Source organism: Symsagittifera roscoffensis, chromosome 2 (assembly GCF_963678635.1).
Source record: "Symsagittifera roscoffensis chromosome 2, txSymRosc1.1, whole genome shotgun sequence".
In the NCBI taxonomy this organism is placed as follows: domain Eukaryota; kingdom Metazoa; phylum Xenacoelomorpha; order Acoela; family Convolutidae; genus Symsagittifera; species Symsagittifera roscoffensis.
Genome location: NC_087063.1, coordinates 69669550 through 69692298, shown reverse-complemented (window position 1 = coordinate 69692298; position 22749 = coordinate 69669550). Strand labels below are relative to the sequence as shown.

General features: G+C 34.2%; 2 protein-coding genes across 3 annotated transcripts in view; one reads left to right on the top strand and one right to left on the bottom strand.

The window, feature by feature from the left end:
- The window catches only part of LOC134840358 (protein FAM135B-like), a 34168-nt gene that overhangs the window by 6629 nt on the left and 4790 nt on the right, over positions 1–22749 (top strand). The window contains exons 6-13 of one of the 2 annotated variants that reach the window (XM_063856125.1): positions 10276–10320; positions 12498–12714; positions 13796–13925; positions 14056–14309; positions 14506–14573; positions 20404–20749; positions 21123–21336; positions 22138–22503. In XM_063856125.1, coding sequence (XP_063712195.1) covers positions 10276–10320; positions 12498–12714; positions 13796–13925; positions 14056–14309; positions 14506–14573; positions 20404–20749; positions 21123–21336; positions 22138–22503 — 1640 coding nt within the window. The remainder of the gene's footprint in view (positions 1–10275; positions 10321–12497; positions 12715–13795; positions 13926–14055; positions 14310–14505; positions 14574–20403; positions 20750–21122; positions 21337–22137; positions 22504–22749) is intronic. The other variant, XM_063856126.1, reaches the window with a different exon arrangement.
- LOC134840359 (UDP-N-acetylglucosamine transporter-like) lies at positions 14615–17995 on the bottom strand. Its single transcript, XM_063856127.1, has 5 exons — positions 16960–17995; positions 16427–16674; positions 15935–16050; positions 15558–15850; positions 14615–15090 (listed from the first exon to the last, which is right to left on the bottom strand). The coding sequence occupies exons 1-5, from the start codon at positions 17065–17067 to the stop codon at positions 14734–14736; spliced, it is 1122 nt and encodes a 373-aa protein (XP_063712197.1). The 5' UTR covers positions 17068–17995; the 3' UTR covers positions 14615–14733.

Below are 22749 nucleotides of genomic sequence, written 5' to 3'. Positions count from 1 at the left end.
TTGTCTTGATGGAGTGTGAAGATCAAAATGATTTTGTATGAAGCGATAATATGTATATGTGTGGGTTTGGTTAGTGCGTAACATAATGTCGTGTGAGCAGTGCAAATCGCGTTCATGTGGTGCAAGGAAGTGGAAGGTTAGTGAAAATAATTGAAATTTTTCTTTAAAACTTTCGTAAGCTTGCATGTCGGTTAGTGCTTCAGAAATGATATGATCAAATTTTCGATCAAATATATTGAGTGTAAATACATATGGTGTTTTGATGAAGAATTTTTCTGTTAGTTGTGGGTTAGCGAAGCGATCATCATCTAAAAATTGGTCTTGGTTAGTTCGGGTGATGTTATGATCGTAATATTCTAGCGTAAATTCGTTAGCTCGGGGTGCAGTGTATGTTTTTAGTGACTTTTTATATCCTATATAAGTAAATTGTCTATGTGTTAGTGGTGTGGTGAGTCGATATATATCATATCTTGATTTCTTTCTATATCGTTATGAGTATTAGATAATGGTAGGCAAAGGGGATTAGTAAAATGATAATATGATGTTCAATGAAGTGTAGGCATTAAAACATGTTCATCTACAAAACTACGTGTGTCGTTAGTGTCGTGAGGGGTGTTTAAACTATATTATGGAAATGAAGGTAAGGTGATTGCTAGAAAATCTTTCGTGTTAGTGTGATGTGGATGATTAATATATTCACGGGCTGTTCCTGGTTTGGTTGGGAATGGATGGTTTGGGAATTTTCTTTTAAAAGTGCGATAAGCTCTATTAGTGCTATTTGATGATTCGGTGGAAGTGGATGATTGTGCTAATGATGCAGAATTAGCTGAAGAGGGTGTAGGGGTAGGTGGGTTTGAGGATTCTATTGTGGAAGAAATCTGATTTATAGTGGGGGTGTTAGGGGGTAATAGTTGTTGTTGTAGGGTGATAAAATTATCTAGTTCTTGGGAGATTTGGGGAATTTCTGGAGAATTGGATAATCGGTCTGAATGAAATGAAGAGTAGGTTGGGGTGACTTGTGAAGCATAAGAGGGTGTAGAAATGGATGGGAGTGGGTTATTTGGTGGGATTGGTTGAAAAGGGGGTTTTGAAAAAATTGAGGAGTTGGTTTGAAAATTATTGGATGGAGATGGTTCAGAGTCTGCAAATTCATCAGGGGTTTCAATATTACGGTTATTGAGTTGTGAAATGGAGTATAAAACTGAAATATTTGAATTAGTGTCTGAATACATGCCTGATGTTATATTACTAGTTGGGAAATTGGGTGGCGGGAAAGCAAAAAGTGGAATTATTGTAATTGGAGTGTTGAGGTTGGTTGGATGGGAATTTGAGCGGTGTAGGGATCCAAGTTGTCGGCTCTTCGTGGGCTAAAAAAATTATTATTTTGAGACTGAAAAGCGGTGGTATGGGGTTGTTCGATAATTTGTTCATATGTATTTTTATCTTGTGAATGATGTGTCATTATATGTTGTATGGGACTTTGCGATATGGTTGGTCTAAAATTTGTATTATGTGTTATTGCTAAATTTCGAAAATTTCGTGGGACTCGGGATAATGGATGGTTATGTGGAAGGGGTGGTAACTGTGGTGCTGTAGCCGTTATTTCTATATTATTATGTTCTTCGTCGTACGTGTTCTGTCTTGTCGCTATTTTTGTATTGTATTCTTTTATTTGTGCGTCTAAAAGAGTTTTGTTTATTGATGATGAAAAAATTCCAAAAAATCCTGCAAATAGTATGCGTGCTACACTTGCTTGCCTATTTACTTGTGGCTGTATAGCGCATGTATTATAGATTCCTTTTAAAAGTGAAAAAAGAAATCCTATAAAGTTAAACATTGCGTATAGAATAGTCAATTTTTCTAAGATGTAATAGGGCCATCCTAGAAAATCAAGAATTTCATTTTATAGTGTAACAAAGCTAAAAATATTTATAGGTGAGATATCTTGTGGTCGGTATTTTTCACCGTTTGGATATATATATATATATAGTCTTTAATGTCTTTAAAATATCCGCTATAATCTTGTGTATAGATATCTGCTAATCCTGCGGTTTCGGCAAGTTTGCGTAAGTTTTGGTCAATTGATTGTCTTTGTATAGTGTCCATTTGTGTTAATAATTCTTGGAATTGTTGTGTTCTAATGTGATGTTGGATATCGGATTTTGAATATATTCCAATTGAATGTAAGTCGATATTTGGGTTTCGAGCAATAGCTCTAATGCTTTCAGGTGAAAATTTCTTAAGTGATTGCATTAATGTGGGGTATGGGGTAAGATGATAGTATTTATCTTCATCAGGGTTCAGTTGTATTACATTGTGGCTATTTTCTGATCCACATGGGACTGCGGTATCCCAGAAATAGGTTCGTCTTGAAAGTGTGTCAACGAAATGTACTTTATTCTTATTAAAGATGGGGATTCTTTTATAGCATCGTTTATCTTCAAAAACATATAGTGGTGATACTTTTTTGGTACAGGTATAAAACCATAAAATGTTTCCTTCGTACTCTAAAAAATTTGATCTATTTCCTGATAGTAAATATCCTGCGTAGGGTATTTTTAATACTGCTATGCAAGTGATTGTAAGATTTGTGTCCGTTCCAATTCGCATAGTTGAAGTGTTTCTAGTTCAGAGAGTGACATTTCCTGAAAAATTCGGCTAATTGTGTAGTCTAATTTCATATCTAAGTGAATATCATAGTGGATATTACCAAAATAAGAATTATTCATTAGTGATAGTTCTTGTAAACGTGTGCTTCTTGTGTCATGTGGCTTTAGATGTCCACCAGGTTGACCATTACTTTTTTGAAAATTAACTGGTATATATGATGTTCCTTCGTTTATGGTTCGTATCATTTAGATAAGTTTTGTGTCTCGTACCTGTGAATATGGTCAATGGCTTTGAAAGTTGGAGGTATAGTTCAAATATGGAATAGAAAATTAAAAAAATATTGCAAAAAATGATTAAGATTATTACAAAAGCTTCAAAGGTATCAAAAAGAAATATGAATAAAAGTTTGAATATTGTTAAAAAGTTTATGAAAATGTTGAGTATTATGTTGACTGATCGAGAGAAGAGCATTGAAGAAATGGCTTCTTGATCGAATATTTTTTGTTGTTTGGGGCAATTTTCAAGTGTGGTCGAATTATTTATTGATTTTTTGACAAGTGGGTTGAGTTTTGTGAAAAATTGTTGGGGGCGAATTTTATGGTGTTCGGGAGGTCTTCTTTTACTTTATTTTTTTTGTCAAGTGATCTGGGGTATTTTTGAGATTTTTATACTTTAGGCTAATTTAATATGGTCGTTCCTTTACCTTAGGCTAATTTAACATTTTTGTTTGGGGGGTATTTGAGGTCTGAGTTGGGGAAATATTGTTGATTTTTGGGTTATTAGATAAGGGAGGGTTATCATATTATGGTGATATTTATTTTAGTTGTCAAGTTGGAATGGTTTGCTTATTTTTGACCTGGAGGTCGTAAAGTTATAGTTATAGATATGCCTGGAGTTTAATATCTTTCGTCTAATTGGTTTGTGTTAGAGTTATAGAAGGTGACGGATTGAATGATTCTTATTGGCTAATTTTGAACTAGAATCGCTGCGCATTTGTCAGTATGTTATTTTGAAAAATGAAAGTTTAAAATGTTTCAGAGGTGCAAAGATTATTGATTGTAAAATTAAAGTTGTTTTTGGAATTCAACTTTCTTTAATATTTTAGATTGTGGAATGAATGTTTTGTAGTTTTTGCGTGGTTGATTTCTAAGTCGTGATGACTCTCTATGTTCTGATTTGTCGACTTGTTCTTGGGGTATAATTTTTTCTGTCATTTTTCTATTTTTTCTTTCTTTTTGAGGTATATTTTGATCTAGCTTTTTTGTATTGTTTTTCGTTGTAGTTGATTTTTTATTTTGGTTTTCGAGGTGAATGTCATGCTGTTCTTTTGTTTCATTTTCCGTATATGGGTTATTTTGAATAACTTTTAAACCTGTGAAAGAATATAACTGAGTTAGTTCGCGTAGTGCGTATTCTTTTGGGTAATAAGGTAATAGATTGTTTCGATGTTGAACAATTTCTTTTTGGTCTGTGTCGGTGATTTTATATGTTACGTCAGTGGGTTTGGCAATTATTTGGTATGGTCTTTTACGAAGGGGTTGTAATTTTTTAGAAATTCCTTTTTGAGTGTTAAAATTAGGTATTAAAACAAATGTTCCAATTTTTAAATCGGAGGCTGGTGTAAAGCGTGAATTTATTTGTTCATTAATGTTTTGCTGTTGTAACAACTTTTTTGTTACTTTTTGGTAAATTTCATTGTGTTTTTTATCTCTATTTAAAATCCATTCGGTGCGTGTACCGGAGGCTAATTTAAGAATTTGTGGGTGATGAAAATGATCTTCATCATGTGTGTGTAAAGGTAGGTTATAACAAATTGAGTCTTTATTCGGTTGACAATGACTTTGTGCATTTTTATGATAGTTTGCTGTAAACATAATTGGTTTACGTGGCTTTGGTTAAAAACCATTTCATATGGTGACATTCCTAGAGTTGTCGTAATTTGTGAATTATATGCTAAGGGAAATAATTTTACATCTGCTGACCATTCGGTGTATCTTGTATCATTTCCATTGATGATACATCTAAGATATTCTTGTAGTGAACGGTTCATACCTTCGACTAGCCGTTTGTCCAAGGTGCATGAGATGTACGTGGTTTGTGTTTGATGTTATATAAATGACATAGTGTGATGATTTCATTATTTATGAATTCTGTACCGTTGTCTGTAACTAAAATTTCGGGTAGTCCGAACTTGGCTATCCAGTGTTCATAAAGTGTTGTGTAAGCGTAATAAGCGTTACAATGTGGTACTGGGTTAAGTGCTACATAATGTGTAAATGCGTCAACAATTACCATAATGTAGGAGTTTCCTTCAGATGATGGTGACATTGGTCCTTTTGTATCGAATGAGATACGATGGTTAAAGTATAAACTTTGTCCTTTAAAATCTTGTTTTTGTGCTATTTGTTTTTGATTTGGATAAGGTTTATTTAGCTGACATACTATACAATAATTGCATAGTACTTTCATCCAATTTGGTGCATTTGGGAAATAGAAATTTTGTATAAAATTTGAATATGTTTTCTCTGATCCAGAGTGTCCTTTAATGTTTTGTGTATGTGAAATGTTAAAAGCTATGAGAATCATACTTAAAGGGAGACAGGGAACTGTAGATTCATTTAATTGGTATTCTTGAAGGTCTGTGTTTTCATTAACTGTTGTATTATTAAATTTTCGAAAATATCGGAGGAGTGTTTTATTTCCTAAAATTGTGGTATCTGCCTTTACGGGTTTAGTTTTATATTTGTGCCATGATTTTAGTTGCCTAATTACTGGGTCAAGATTTTGATATTGTTTCAAGGTATTAATTGTAATTTTATCTGTTGGGGGGAGAAAAATGTTTTCAATTTCTAATTTAGATAAATGAATTGTGTCAAGTGGGTCATGGAGGTCAAAAACTTGATTTATTGTGTATTTTGAATCATTTGTTTGTGGTCCTCATAAATTTATTTTATCAGTTAGATTTTCTTTTTCAATTAACGGAAAAAGGTCTTTTTTATGCGAGTGTTGTTTTACTCTTTTTTGTTGGGTGTTATGTTTCATCCATTGTGAGTATGGAATTGGTTTGAAAGTTGATGTTCCAAGTAGATCAACTTCGTAGTGGTTATTTTGGCAATCTAAGTAAAGTGGGAAGTGTTGTAATTTATTTATCTGTGATTTTTCAATGTCAGTTTTTACTGCATATTTGCATTCTAGTCGGGGTGATGTTTCGTTTTCTGCAAGGTAAAATTTTATATTCTTGGGTATTGCAACTGTAGTTTTTCGTAAGTAATTCAGGTGGTGTATTTCGACTTAATGTATCTGGTAATGCAAGATTTTTTCCTGCTGTCCAAACTATATGTAAGTTTGGAAATTTCATTAGAATTAATTGAAATATATAAACTCGGTGATTTGGGTTTGACTTTTGTGTAAAGAGAAAAATGATTGGTTTGTGATCTGTGAATAGAACTGTTTTGATCCAAGTATCAGAAATTCATATTCTCTAAGTGTATAAATTATAGCTGTACATTCTCTCATTAAAGTTGAGAGTCGTAGCTCTGCTTGAGTGAATAATCGAGAATTTGCTGATATAAGGTTCATTTTATTTGTACCATTGTGTGATTGTAATAATGCTGCGCCGATGCCAAAATTTGAAGCATCGCACATTGCATAGAATGGTTGATTTGGATCTGGAATTGTATTTGAAATTTGTTCAGTTAGGAGTTTTTTAATTTCTTCAAATCGTGTTTGATGTTCTGTATTCCATTCAAAATTATTTTGTTGTCTGAGTATATTATAGAATGGTCTTAAATATAATTGCATTTTATAAACGTATTTGCTTAAAAAATTTAACATGCCAAGGAATTCTTGGATTTTCTTTTTGTTTGTTGGTGGTTGAAGTTTTTGAATAGCATCAATGCGTGATTTTAATGGAGTTATTGTTTTTCTTTCTATATTATGTCCTAAAAATTTAACTCGTGTTAAAAAGAAGTGTGACTTATCGGGGGCGGCCTTCAGATTTTCGTTCTGAAGTATTTTGTGATAGTGTTCTAAAACTGTAAACATTTCTTCTTTTGTCTGTGATTGCATAAAAACATCGTCTAAATAGGTGATTGCGTTTTTTTTGAGTATTAGTGGTCTAAAAATTTTGCTCATAAAAGCTGAAAATGGTGCTGGTCCTATGGATATTCCATAGAATAGGCGGTTGAATTCATATTGTTGATTTCCAATAACAAATTCTGTTAAACGTCGTGATTGTTCATCTAGTGGCATTTGATTGTATGCACTATTCATATCTGCGGTTGTAAAGTATTTTCCGTTTATTTTTGTTAAAATAACTTGTATTGGTTCAATAGGCCAATTGCATTTTGATTCGTCTATTAGTGAATTAAGATATCTAGCGTCTAAAACTATTTTTAATGATTCTCCTTTTGCTAAGATGATAACAGGGTTAATAAATGTGTTACCTTTTGGTTGTTCTTCTTTGTTTACCGGTGAGATAATTTTGTATAGCTCTAAAATATCGAGTAATCTGTTCACTTTATCGTGTAAGTGAATTGGTACTTTACTTGCTCTTTGTTTTTTGAAAACTGAGTCAGGTTTTAACGGAGATGTAGTGATGAACTGATTTTGCCAACATCAAATTTGGATGTTGCATAAACTGATGAATATTTTATTAGCTGTTTGGCTAACTTATCAAATTCGTTTTGTGTTATTTGTGAATGTTGGAAGTTAAACATTGTTAAAAATTTCTGTTGATCCTCTGTATAGTTATTTATGTTGAATGTGGGTTTGAAATATGGGGTTTTTGTGAAATAATCTGTATTTATTTTTTCATTACTTATTATATTATTTATGGATAGTTCTTCGTTAAGAATTGTGGATTGACAAATATCTAATAATTGGAGTATATTATTTACGCGGTATGCTTTTTCCATGCATTGGTGATATTGTAGCGTTGGTTTTGCAATATCCTAAAAGTCCTAAGGGTAATGTTACTTGATACGGTGTATTATTATATACATGTAACGAAATGATGTCTGAATTCGTATTTTTCAAATATTTTATGGATGAAATTGTGATTTTGAAAAACTTATGGATAGGTTTGAATTCAAAGTCTGACATAAAGAGTTGTTGTTTATTTTGATTTTTATCATATTGGTGAACTTGTTTTATTGAAAAGTTATATATGTTTCCTGATAGTGGTTTCAGGTGTTTCCGTTGTTGGTTATAAATTGGATAAAATTTTGAAAAGAATGGTGGTTGTTTATTTAATCTTTGAAAAAATGTTAGGGCTGTATTTTTTGTTTTTGTGTACTTATCTTTGATTAGTATTTTACTATTCAAGATGTTGATTGTTGGTATATATTTCGAGATAAATGGTATTCCAATGATATTGTGTTTAATATCAGTGATATGAAATATTTGCTTAAATGGCTTGTTTAAAATTTTATTTTGCTCCATTGTTCTTGTGGGGAGAAAAAATAATTGAACTTTTCCATAGTTTACTAATGTTGATCCTTGTGCTGTTGCTAGTTTACTGGAGGTTGCAAGAGGCGTTAATTTTGGGTGTAATGTTTTGATTTCATTCCATGTGGGAATATTTATTATGTTTGATTCTGCTCCTGAATCAATTAAAAAATCAATTTCAAGATCTGGTGGTTGAAATTCTTTGTTTCCTGGACTTTCTAAAAGAAATGGTATTGTTCAAATTTTTTCTTTGGTTTGTTCTTTTTGTACATTTTGGTAGATGTGATTTGTATTCAAGCATTTTGTTTTGTCATTTTCATTGGGTTTATTTACAGTGTTTATTTCGTTAGTTTCTTGTGCCATTTGTGTAGTATGGATGGGTTCAATATAATAATTGTGAAGGAGTTCCAATTGATTTTCATATATATGTGATGAAAAAGGTTGTTCATATATAATAGGTTCGTAGTCGTTTTCGACTGCTATCATATTTATGGAGATAGTGTTTTCTGTATCACTTTCTGTGTCTGATGATCCACAGTTTATTTGATTTAGTTGTAGCTCGTTATTTCCTGTGTCGTCAAAACCTGGGGGGTCTGATGTTGTTTCTTCATTTGATTGTACTTGATTAATATGTCTTTGATGTTTGGTTGTGCTACTTCTGTAGCGATGTTTAGAATTATTATAATGGTTATTATTTCTATGTGGTGATTGAGAATAATTTCTATATCGATTATTATAACTTGAATTTCGATTTTGTGAATTGTTTCGTGATCTGTTTTGATAATTATCGTTTGATCTGTGATAGTTTGATCTGTTATATGAGTTATTTCTTGATCGATTGTTCGGGTAGTTCTGATTTCGGTTGTTCGAATAACTTCTATTTCGATTATTTGAATAGTTTCTATTTCTATTATATGATGAGTTTCGTGATTGATTGTTTGGATAGTATTTATTTCTTGTGTTTGATTGGGAATTGGATCTAGACACAAATTGTGTTGTATTTGAATTTGATCTGGAGTAGTTATTTCGACTATTTGGTCGATTATAATGATTTTGTGAAGAATTCTGTGTATTTCTTCGTTCTGGTAATCTTCCTCTATAACTTGAGTTATATGGTGATTGGTTCCTTGTGTAATTAGTATTGTTCGGAAGTGGTTTTCCTGAACTGTTGTTGCTGTATACATTTTTGTTTGGTAGATTTTGATCTTTCTTCATGTATTGATAGAATGATTTATTTGGTTCTTTATATTTTTGAGGCTTGTTTTGGTTATCCTGTTGTTTTTGTCTACATTCAGAAATACTATGTCCGTATCGTCGGCAATAATTACACCATTTTTTGAAAGATGGTTTGCCTTTAAAGTTTGGGTGTTTTTCATAAATATTTAGTATTTCAGTGATTTTTTCAACGAGGTCTGTATCTGATTCCTGTATGTTGTTGATATTTGTGGTGTTTGTTTCGATTCGATTAACATATTGTAATTTCAGATTTTCTGTTTCTTCAAGTTTCATTGTGATTTCCGCTTGCTCTAGTTTGTCTACTAGTTTTCGAAAATCTAAATCGGGCTCTCGAATTGAGGAAGGATGGGATGCTCTCTTTTTTATTGCTATTTTTCTTAATTGAGGTGTTAAGGTCATCATTAAAATTTCTGTCATTTTTGTGTTTTTGTATTTTCTATTTTTTCTCAAAATATAGTTTAGATCAGGTTCCAATTCGCTCATTATTTAAAAATTATTTCAAAGCCAAATTTTTAGGCGAAAGATGTGTGAAATATGAAATTTTGAATAGCATTCCATTTGGCAGAGTAATGTATTTAGAAAAATAATTAGTCTTTCTTAGTACTAGTGATTGAAAATGAAATGACTATACTATGCATTATAGTTCTCAAATTTAATACATGCTCAATAATCAAAATTACCACCTATTGTAACATATCACCGCATATCAAGGTAATTTTAACCCTTTTTGGGTGTGTTATATTATCTAGCGCCACTATCCCCCTTGCAAATCTATTAAATGAGTTTTAATAGTCATATAATGATTTCTGCGTATGAATCTATATCTTTAAATGGTTTATTGTTATGGGTAAAAATTCAGTTAGGATTTTCGCCAGGTTTTTAATAACTTATGGTTTAAATATCATGAAGAAAGAAGAAAGAAAGTTTAATGGTCATGTAACAATTTGCGCCGACATTAATTATGTCTTACTTTTGAAACAGGAGAATGATGAGCAGTAGCTTTGGAGCACTTGAAGGCAAAACCGGGTTTGTTCTTTGCTACCTGTCAATGTCATGCATTTTCGTCCACTAACTCACGATTGCCAATTGATGTGTTCTCATTTGCTATCCCAACGCGCTAAACAGTTTCTTAACCAAAGTTTTCAAAATAATTAAAACATTTCTGTTAATATATTTTGAATTATTATTTGACATTTAGAATTGCCAGTTTACCGGTAGTTGCATTTATGCCGGTCCTAATTTCCCAAAGTTTTTTTGAATGAAATGCATTTAAATGTCAGGTTTGAGTTGTGTTTTGTTTTGAGAAATGCTTACTTTTGTTCAGTCTTTCGAAGAAAGGATGGAATGTTTGTGCTCGGGGTTCTCTTGAATTTTTAACTAGCCGTTTTGTAGCGAAGTTTTGAACACCATCTGAAAGGTTTTGATTTCTTGAGCTCAAATAGAAAAATATACGTTACCTGTGATTCATTTTCCTAAAGATCATGAAAATTGCCCATTTGGATAATTTCGGACAATGCTTTTAACATGCTATTAACACGAAGGGGCTTTTTAATCCGTCTCGGAAATTGATCGGAATTGACTCGAGGCAAGCTATTCAATTTAATAATACGTTTTCAGATGCTAAATGGATCACTTTATTCTTTGTGCGGTGAAGATTGTCAAAAATATATAAATTTTTGTTGTGTCCATTGAGAGTTAGTTTTTGAGTCGATGAACGTATTGAAGACTCTTAAAAAGGTCTTGGAGATTTTCTGTGTTTTTTTTCAGGAAAAGTCTTAAAATGCTCTAATTACGACAGATGAACATTCATACGCATTAATGCATTTATGACTTGTGTTCTTTGTTTTTTCCAACTGTCTGTGAGCTTGGTTTTTCTTCATCAGGTTACAGAGTTTCCTATGAAAAGCATTCGGTCATAATATCGCTAATGGACAATTTTCATATCCGGTTTACAAAACTCTTTGTTGCTAAGAATTGTCAAGATACCTAATCTAGTTCAACTGTTTGATGGAAATGTGAAATACCTGCTAAGTTCTGGGGTCAATCATTTTTTTCTGTCAAATTTTTCGTCGATAATAATTTTCATTTATATGTTTGCATGAGCTTATGAATTGACACATAGTTTGTCCAATATGAGTATATTTGAGCTGTTATAAGCAAATCTCAATCAGTTTTGGTCTATCGCGGTTTGATTTTAAATTTGTTCATTTGCGATAGCAAGTGTTGCAACCGGGTACTAGCCATTTTCGAGGTACCAGTTTACCGTGTTTAGTGCGGAGGTAATGTCGATGCTTGAGACGACGAAGATGAGGTCTTCGCTTCAAGTCAGCAGCTGATTTTTTTAAATTATTTTTTTCTGGGAGAAATAATTTTTCGGATTATTTGCTTATTTCTTGGTGGCTCACTTTCCAAATCATGCAATTCTTTTCTGATTGTAGCAAGTTTTGCTAGAAGTGAAAAGCATGTTGATTCGTTCCTGTAATGTGTGAATTTCCTCTGCTTTTGTCTAATCTCTTTCTTTCAACTTTTTTTTTGCTCAAAAGGTTTTTTCGGCTTGAATGGTTTAGACAAATGTTTTATCGGCTTATTCGCCAATATTTAAGGTTGTTTTAAAGGCACAAGAACATTTGTATGCTTTTGAGAGTTTCAGCAGGTGGAAATTTTGTAGCTCTAATTGATTTATTATTATTTTTTTTCGGTTCAACGAGCGTCCACCCAAAGTTTTTTGGCTTATGTGGCTCCCGATAAGTTTTTCTGAATGCTACTTTAATGCTGTCGATTGTGCTTCGCGGAATGTTTTTCTCAGATAGAATATCATTAGAGACAAACGTATGAATTTTTTGTAGATAGGTTTTTAATGTAGATTTTTTTCGGGCTTAAAGGCCATCGCCTTTCTTCTAATTTCAAGATGCATCGCAAGTGGTGCGAGGCTCGCTTCGCCTATGTGTTATATCAAAAGTATTTTTTTTTTACATCAAAACCACTTCATTGACTTTTACGGGTAGTCGGAACTTTCTGTGCTTTGCCCTGATACGAGCAGTTTTGCCTCTATTTAGATTTAGCGTATATAGAAAGGTATAGAATTTTCCAATTAGCCTTGAGTTTTATTGTGTCTACCCCGCAGTTTTAATAGGAAATACTATCCGCGCTTTGAATATTTTCATTCAAATCTACATAGCTTGTCAATTTCCTATTTTTTTCAGCTATCCCGTGGCTGGCGAAATTTCTCCCTCTCCTAGCCAAGTACATCTTTTACCCAATGGCTACACACCAGTGGTGACTAGTCAGCCAACTGAAATAACAGCTCTTGTGTCGGAGAACAGCACTAGTGATATTCAGGCTGCAGGCAGCGGTGGAATTTCGTCGGGAGACATTGAGCATGTACTGTTCGGAAGAGCGTTGTTGCCAACGGACACATTGGTAAGTCTCTGAAGACATTTTGAGGCTTAGTAAATTAAGGTGAGCAGTGACATTGAATTTGGATTTCTGTATAAGATGCATCAATGTAACTCTTCAGGTTACAGGCATGAATGTGATCGGTTCGAATTTTTTTAGTGTCTAATTAAAACACAAGCGGAGCTCTAACACAAGTGAATCCTAGTGCTTAAACTTAAAGTTTTTCCGACGTATAAAAACGATCTGTTCTTAAAGACCATTTGTACATAGTCTGCTGGAAAAATAAATTATATCGATATTTCATTAATTTAGTTAGTTCTTGAAGGTGGTTAAAGTAAGTGATCGAAGTTTTATTTAATTTTTAAAGATTCGTTGTAAGCACCTGTCAAAGCTCTTTGCAATGATACGTTGTTTGTTCTTTTTACACAAGCAATGCTTGAGTTATAGTATGAACTATGTTTTTTTCCAACCTAAGTCGCAAATATTGTTGCGACGCAAATGCTTTTGCGATAAAATGTGTTCATTTGAAATTGTTCATTTTAATCAATAACCAGCTATTAAGTACAGCCAATGCTAAGGATTTTAACACACACTATTATTGTTCCATTTTTCGTAACGAAAGTAACGGAATATTTGTGCTCGGGGTCGTTTTTTTTCTTCAGACAAATTTTTTAAGTAGCCGTTTTTGACGGGATTTTTTTACCATTCAAAAAATGTAGTTGTCCTGAGCTTAAATTTGGACAGATATTTAACCTGTGATCATTTTACTTTATCACTTTTAATATGGCGTGTGTGCGGATGATTTTCTCAAATTCTCAAATTAAAAAAAAAATCAATTTATTTTTATTACATTTAATTTTTTTGTGTTATTACTGCTCCATAGACTGCTCTATAAATTCTTTTTTTTTCAAATTGACTGGTACTGCTAATGCGTCTTAATTGGCGTGCTTCACTTAGAAAATTTTGTAGACTCAAAGTTTCAGTTTTTGTCCCAGTAGCGTTATCGGTCATATTTTTGCTTGTGTATGCGAAGTGCAACTTCGCCTCTGTGTTTATATCTGGGATCTATGATTGTTTGAAAATTAATTGTTGTTTATTCTTGTAGCAAGACTTCGACCGCTTCAAAGTGATGAATCTGAGCAAAAACATCTTCTACACACTTCTGGTGGCACAGCAGTCCATTATCAATGCTATCGAGAACCACAATCCCTACTTCAGTCCCACAATAAACACTGGTTCTTATCTTTATTCTCATTTTTTCATTGATGAGGGCATTTTTTATCGGTGATTGAATTGAGTTCTCCGTAAAGCTCATTGGAGATAGAAATCTTGGAAATTAATAATTGTAGTGGTCGTATGTTTTAGCATCGCGTCAGTTTGATATGTGTTCCAAGCTGCGACAGTCAATGAACAAAGTGCGGCAGTGTGAGTGTCCAGACGACATTGTTGCGGTAGTGGGAACCAACTTGGCCAGTCTGGATGCTGAAAATATGGTATTGTGGGATGAGTTTGTGAAGGCGGCTACAGTGATGTTGTGTGACATAGACACTGATATGGAGATCCTGGCTCCCAATTACAATCTAAATACTCATTTGTTCACATTGCATCATCAGATGATGGTAAGTCTCTCATTATTTGAACTGCGCTAAACATAATTTGCAGGAATATTACGGCTCTGTAGATTTTCACATCCTTGTAAAAAGCTAAAAAGCATGTCTAAGCTTGTTTGATTGCCTTATGTATGCCAATTTGATAACTTGCTGCTGAAAAACTATATTAAGAAAAGTGAATCATTTTGGTTAATTTTTGTTTCAGATTCAGAAGAACTCAGAAGCATTTTTCTACAGTTACAGACAGAAGGCATTGGCCGCTGCTTTTGCCTCGTAAGTCTCGTTTGCTTAATTTAATTAAAAGGAGGTTTATTCCTCAAATTGAATTAACCACGTGATATCATTTAGTCGACTAGGACATTTCATAAATAACAATGATTACAAGTCAGTTTAATGGTATGATTACCCCACATTAACCCAAACTTCAATCAAATCATGACAAATGTACATCACTGTCTCGTCTAAAGGGCGTTTGCTTTGGACCAACTCCAAATAATTTTCCGACCCATCGAACTACAGTAAAGAGAACTCCCCTTCCTTTTGAATTATTTCTAGGAGTGTAAGTATAAATAAAAGTGGCAGCTATCACCATTGAAGCACCTAGAGCAAACTTCAGGTCCAGGTTGGTTGAGTCGTTTAAAATATAGTAGGAGCAGATTGTTGATGAAATAATTGCGACTGCATTTGCAAATCCTTTCAGAATGTTGTCAGCATATTTGATTACGGCCGCAACTATAAGACCGCCTACTGCGTTGAGAATTATGACTGCCCATACTGAATTATTGTATCCCTGAAAATTCATTCACTCAAGACGATTTAGCAAATGATCTGAATATTTGAAAATTTGAGATGCGAGCCAAAATTTAAACCCCTCCCGTCCCGTCAAGTTTTTCTCGAGGGGGGGGGGGGGGGGGGGGGGGGTTCTTTGAAAATTGCCGAAAATTTTGTCGACCCTTTTTGTAAGTCGACCAAATCGATTTTCCGAGCTCTCCCAAAGCCTTGAAAAGACCCTATTTTGACCAAATTTTCTGCGCCGCAAGCAAGATTTTGAAAAAAAAAGGTTGTTCGAAATTTTTGACCAAAAAACTGCGTTTATCGCGCGCTTCCTCAAAATTACAAAAAATGGGTAACTCAAAATAGTAAAAAGGGGACCCTTTGGGTGGGTAGGGATCGGAATCCTGAAGCCTGCTCCCCCCTCCCACTAAATCCGCTACTGCCTCCCGCTAGGAATATTCGGTGTAAAATAGAAATAATTACCTGGAAGAATCCATCTTTTTTGATGGCGTCATGGTCGTAGTAAAAACTGCCAATCGTTCCGAAAACGAATCCGTAGAACCCTAGTTGAATATTGCGGATCCAAACCGAAGTTTTACTTGTTTTGAGAAGCTTCTCAAAATAAACTCCGGCGAATGCACTAGTAAAGCAAGCCATGAGGATAAATATTAGGCCTTTGAAGTTGGAGGTTTGAGCGAAACTAGATACGAAATCTTTTTCGCCCGTGAAGACTTCCTTTGGAATTTGAACCAAAGAAACTCCGCAAAAAAGGATCACTGCAACAGAGAAGAAAATTTAGCTCAATTTTATTTGTGGGAGGTTATTATTGAATTGTTGAAAATTTGAGGGCATTGTTTTACCTAAAGCGATCCATTTGAGCAAGGAGAGGGTCTTGCTAAGGATGATTGCGGATAATATTGCAGTGGTGAATATTTTCAGCTGATATGATACTTGGTATGTTGGAGCATCCAAGTTGCTGAAAAAAGGTTATGGTTGACAGCAAAGATCAAAATGTAGTTTTCAAATTGAGTTAATTGGTTTTATTTTAATTCAGTTTTCTGATTGTGTTTCTGTTCACAGATTTTTCTCTTTCAATGTTTTTAATTCTCAACTTCAATTTTTTTTATATAATAAAAGGTACCAATCATAAATTGTTCTTGAAATTCAAAGAGCTTTAATGGCATTTCGAAAATTGAAGTTAATGAAAACAATAAATTAGTTTTTTTTCTGTTTCCTTGCGTTAAGTGCTCTTTTCCAACTGTTAGTTGGCTATGTTCTAGGTTTTTTGCAGTGTAAAGTTTCAATACCATGTGCTTCGCTTTTAATAAGAAGTAGTTAAGTCATTTTCAAACCTGATTGCGTGGAACAAGAAGTTGTTCTGGAATACATAAAGCACCGCGGGTATTGCAACATGTTTCATTTCGTGCACGCTGCCCAAGCCCTGCTGCAGAGTTCGTTTGTACGCGCCCAGGTTGTATCCACTCCCGTGAAGAACAAGCAGGAAACTGGTGAACAGTTTGAGCAGCTCTGCCATCACGACTGCGGTGGAGCTCAAGTAGTCTTTACCATCTGGTTTGTCACCTGTCTGTTTGGTTGATATCTAAACCGAATTTATTTTTACGCGTGAATTACCGTCACAATTTATGCTGGCATTTTTATGTTGACCTAAGCATTGTAGTCCGTTTTCTTCGAGCGTATAAAATTCGAACCATCTCGCTCAGGAATCCGACGGCCTCACAACCCAAGGATCCACTTTGGTTCTATTTTTGAAACTCAATTTTTGGCCGACTAGTCCTTAAAATTTCCTGAAGGCCTTTTGATTCATTGCAGCGCAGTTTTTTTTTCCTGAAAATGACTTTAAAATGAGTTAAGTGCTAAAAAGTACCTTAGAATAACGCATTGTCAAGACAACACTGGATGTTTGGATGACTAAGGCGAACAGGGAGACCCATTTCATGTAGCTTTTTTCTGTGGAGGCGCTTGGAGCTGGCATTGTTAAAACAGTCTTCGTTGCTAAAGTGTGAGGTTTAGAATTCTTCGCGTAAATGAATAATTGATACTGTCATTGTTAGGTTAATGATCATGATAAATAAAATCTTGTTGTTGTAGGATTTGAAGTATTCTGAGTTTAGAAGTTATAAAGGGTTATAAATTAAAAGTTAATGCGAAGCTCAAAGTATAAAGTAACAATTAATAAGTTACAAGCGTACAACAGTGTTAAATGATGGAGCGTCACTGTGCATTATAATGCGTAGTAGGATGGTGAATAATGGTAACATTTTGGAACAATAAAACACAACTGTGGCGGTGATGTGATGTTGTTTCTCTTATTAAAAATGAACGTACTATATTATATGCTTGCGTGTGGGACTATTTTTTACATGCATACGACGTGGAGTTTGTTCATCTTCTGTCTGATAGAAAATCCATTTCCTGAAGCGATTTTCTTGTGTATGTGAAAATGCTGTTTATTCAGACTAAATGAAGTTTATTCACTAGAAAAGTTCGTCCTCGGAAAGATGGCTAGAATTGCATTTGAAATTGACCGAATGAATTCTCGATCAAACGAACTTTCTCAAATGAATTTTTCAAACGAATTTTTTGGCTGAGTTGAGACTTAATTCGATCCTTCGCAGTTCTTATTCTCTGAATTTTTCGAATACCGTTAAATAAAATTGAGCACAGAGCCAAAGAAAAGCGCAGGCTGGAACCAAGGCTAATATCTATACCCTGAAAGCAAATGAAGTTATCGTGGTCACCCGTTTTAACCTTGAAGCATTGGTTAAATACTAAACAAATGTAGACTGTTTTGCGAAACTGGTTTGTTTCAGAAGGTAATTTGTGAAGTAAGTTGGTCGTCGTAAAGAAATTGTATAACTAAACCAACGAAACTAAAAGATACATGTTAATCCATGTTGTGCTTTTGTGCTTATTGAGTCAGATTCCCCAATAAAATTTTATGTGTGAGCGAAAATAACCTACGGATGTGCTGGTAGTACACACTGTTTTTTTTATTGCCCCAGCCCTGGATCGGACTCAGGGTTTTATCGAGGGAAGTGGCATATTTTCAAAAAAAATTCAAAAAAAGTCGACTTTTTTCTTAAGTGAAAAAAAAGGTCCAAAAAAGTCGTTTTAAGCTTTTTTCGAAAAGTTGACCAAAAAATTGCGTTATTTCGGCGCTCGCTAACTCAAAATTAGTATATATTAGCGCCTTTGAAAAAAAATTGTTGCCAGTCAGCAAGAAAAACATCCGAATGGAGAGGAACTTGGTATTCGGATGTGTTTTTAGTTATTTTTTAGTTTTGCTTTTCACGTTAAAACAGGAGCACAAATGAAGGTCTGATAAAGGTCAATGTTTTTGTGGTCGAACAATAAGGTCATGTTTGTGAACTTGTTTCCTTTTGTTAAAAGTAACTGGAAACAATACTAGAAACAGTGCGACACTAGAAACAGGATAATTTAATTTATCCGGACAAAACGAATGAAACTTGAAAAAAAAATTTTTTTCAAATTTGTTTGATTTTAGACAAAAAAAAATGTAGACAAATTCCGCTAAAAATTTCAGCTAAATTAATGTGGTGCGACTTATTTAACAAACTCCGACAAGTTCAACCCCAAAAAAAGACCGATCAATTTTTTGTCAATCAGAAATAACATCAAAGCTATTTGTTCAATTGCTAGCAAAATTGTGGCACAAGGAGCCTCTTATGTAGCTCAACAGTATCTGGGAACGGTATGATTTCCAAAAGCTTGAGTTTTCAAATAAAAGATGATACTTGTATTGTAAAATTATCAATTGAGAAGATTGCACCCTTATTAAATTTTGTTGGGCTATTTAAGAGGTTCTAGGTTTAATTTGGTTAGTAAATGAACTGATAATTTTTTGTGAGAAAACTGATTGACTAAAAAACCGCAAATGATTCGTTTATGGGTAAATGTATGTGCTAGTTGAATTGCGCTAAATAAAATCTGCGCAAAATTTGCCGTGATCAGTTTCTGTCAAAAGTCATCCCATTTTAAGAAAACACGTTTTTAATTTCAAGCTTTATACGTTTTGCCCGGAAAGAAGACAGTTCTTAGAATTAAAACATTGAGACATAAACCGGTTCCCGGTCACCAAATATGACAGCCGTTAAATAAAGAAGACTAGATTGAGTTTGGAAACAATTATCAATTATGGATATCTCAACTAATTATAAGGCTCATTTTGGTATAGTTTGGGTCATGAGCAATTGAACCGGTAATTTTGGCGTAATTTTTGATTAGCTGAAAAAGCCAAAAATGATCTGTAGCATTAGAAATTTTATAGCATCTGTTCTTTGCTTTATTGATGGCTAATGTTTGCCGATCATTAAGCATCCATGGAGTAGATGTTAGTGCATGATAATCCTAATATACTGGTTCAAAGCCGCTCTAAGCATTAAATATTTTGAATATTATGTGGCATTTTTGCTACATAGTATTAGCAATTTATTAGCATCTTTAGCTGCATCATTGGTGGCTAGTGTTAACACTAGCAAAACTTGTGTAATATTATGAACTCTTTTTTTCCAACCGAATTCGGAAATATTATTGTTCAATTTGAAGTTCATTTTGATCAATAACCAGATATGAAGTATAGCCAATGCTATGGATATTAACACAGACTATTATTTTACAAATAGCACTTTAGCTTCAAGGTATCATAGATCTGTAGCGTAGAGGTAGGGAAGGAGACCCGCAACAAAATAAGAGGGTTCGAACCCTTGGCAGAGTCGGATGTATTTAATGAACTTTTTCGTATACTAGTTAATAAAAATGCGTCCCCTCTATAAATTGAGACATGTTAGTTGGTAAATTTCTTTTTTTTTCAAATTGACTGGTACTGCTAATGCGTCATAATTGGCTTGCGTCACTTAGCAATTATGAAGACTCATAATAAGCGTGCGTCACTTCAGAAATTTTGTAGACTCAAAGTTTTACTCATTCAGTGTTTGCCAGTAGCGTTATCGGTCATATTTTTTTTGTGCATGAGAAGTGAAACTTCGCCTCTGTGCAAAAATCTTCCAAGTGCCCGTGAGTGGCGCAGATGCGAAAACTTGAGACTCGAAATGTTATGGTCGCAGGTTCGACTCCAAATTATTTTACTATTTCGATGCGTACTTCTATTTCTTTTTTCACTTTATAGAGCTTCTTTTTGTCGTTTTCTTGCTAGTGTTTCCGAAGCCCAGCTTTACCTCTGTTGTAAATTAATTTCAATTAATTAACGCTACGATCCGTAAAGTTTTATAAATTATTTGATAACTAGATCAAATTGAAGATATAAATAATAGGTCTGATGTTGATTTAGAAGTGAGATGCGCCAGCAAGTATCCGAAATCCTTCGCAACCACAACTACATCAAAGTACTGCCACCATTCCCAATCGAGTGTTCCGAATCACAGCTGAACGCAGCCAACATGCCTATCATATTCGAGGAGATTTACGTTGAGAATCCAACAGAATACATCATAGCCCATTCGCCTTCAGTGGACGTTGAACTGTCGCTGAATGAAAGTTTAGCGTACCAGAATATCAGTGGGACTAATAGCGTTGTTGCCAGTCCATCCAGGCTGGCGGAGGGATCTCTGGTAGCTCTGGATCCGAGTAAGCAGCCAATGGTGAACGGAAAGCGAAGTCACGATGTGTCACCGAATGTAAGTATTTGACGTTACGAGAAGCTCACGTTTTTGTGTAAGTCCTAGTATTTTAGACGTTTTTCGTTTTTTTTTATTGGTGCTATGGCTATCATCTGCATAAGTGGTTTATTGTTAATTTATGAAGTGAAACGGAAAACGACAGCAGATGATTTCATCAGGTTTTATTTTTAGCTCGTGATTAAAAATAATGGTATCAATTTTCGAACTCAATCATGTTGCGCCAACGATTAGTGATTTTTTTTTCATTTTTGAAAAACATTCAATGCTAGATTCATACTCGAAAATCAAAATAACCTGTATTTTTTTCGATCAAAATGGACTATTCAGCAGGTTAGTTCATAGATAATATCTCATCGATATTATCTTTCAGGTTTCTGCTCCTACGCCCGAGCTCAACTCACCCAGCAACCCTCAGCTGATTGGTACTAGCAACAGACTACAGCTTGCAAAGAGTGCCCTGAACAAACTTAGCCGTCTATCATCCACCTCTAAACAACAACAACCGCCCTGCTCTTCATGTAGACCGTCTCTCAAACGCTCTTTCTCCTGTTCCAGTTTCAAAACTGAGTTTGAACTTCATTTAAGTGAGTACGATTCGCCAATCGAAAGCAAAAGCTGAATCTAATTAGCTGTTTCGAGTAATATGGACATTTTTAGGAGTCATGAACGTTGTGAATACTCTTATATAGAACTTGGTGATTTTGATTTTTTTTTGTGGAAAAAATTTGTTCACGCTGGAAATTTGTTCACGCGGAAAAAAGCGTCAATCATAAATTTTTCTTGGAATTCAAAGAGCCTTGAAGTCATATCTTTTTCGTTGAAACTCGAAAGTTGATGTTTTTGTTTTCAAAAAATTTCGGTTTCTTAGGATTCATTGATTCTTTGCCAACTATGTGTTGGCTTTGTTTTTCTTCATCAGGCAATAGTGTTTCCTAAGAATTGCATTAGGTCGCGATATCGCTTGTAAGCAGTTTTTTAATACTGTTTGCGAAACTGTTTGAATGCCTAATCTAGATCAACATTTTGATGTAGATGTGACACAACTGCTAAGATCTGGGGTCAATCCTTTTCTGTCATGTTTTTCGTCGATAGTAGTTTTCAATTATATGAGTGTTTGTGCTTATGCATTGACATATGGAGGGGCATTGCGAAGCTTTCAAGTATAGGTAGTTTTTTCAATTATTTTAATTATTTTTGGATTAATTCTTGAAATTGGTGACGTTAAATCAAAATGTTAATTTTTGAATTATTTTTCAAACCTTCGAGTTGTCGCTTTCCTTAAACTTTGCGCGTTGTATTTTAGTGCGATTTTTCTCGATAATGAAAAAGAGCTGGAAAAAATTTGTTTGACTTAATCGAAGTTCTAAGGTTTTTTTGTTTCTCAGATCTACCAGAAGCCAAATCTAGAGGTAATCACGAACATGCGAAACCCAAGCCCCTCTCCGTTAGTTTTTCGGTGGACGGGAAATTTTCCGCGTTTTCAACAGTTTTGAAGTCCAATCGAAGTGATTCATCATTTGACACGACAATCACAACACGCAACCCAGTAATCAACGCTGAAGGAACATCTCATACTTGTTCGAATTGTGAAACTAGGAGCTCGATAAGAGGCATGAACAGAATAGCAGATGCAAGAGATATCCTGACCCAATTTTCCTCTCAGGTTGAAAGTTTGAGTTCGACGGATGTTCTGAGAACTTTGCAAGCTGCGAAAAACAGATCAGTTTCACCATTCCAAGCAATCTTAGCAGGTACTTTTTGTCTTTTTCGCCCAATTTCCTGTTCTGAAAACTTTTTTAAAACTTGTTAAGACTTATAGTTTCTTACTATTATTGTTTGGACAGATTTTAATGTTATAGCACCCATTAATTTGCTTATATCCATGTACGAACTGCATTTTTCATTCCATCAATGGATCTTGCGTGTCAAATATGAAATATTCTTCTTTTCGACCCTCTTCGACGATGAGAAGAACCAATGAAGGCTGTAATTTTTTC

Excerpts from the sequence above, each read along its gene's own strand:
- LOC134840359 (XM_063856127.1), bottom strand. The coding sequence starts at position 17,067 with ATGCCAGCTCCAAGCGCCTCCACAGAAAAAAGCTACATGAAATGGGTC. Across the intron at positions 16,675-16,959 it reads TGACAATGCGTTATTCTAAG|ATATCAACCAAACAGACAGG; the intron begins GTACTTTTTAGC and ends AATTCGGTTTAG. Across the intron at positions 16,051-16,426 it reads TTCTTGTTCCACGCAATCAG|CAACTTGGATGCTCCAACAT; the intron begins GTTTGAAAATGA and ends ACCTTTTTTCAG.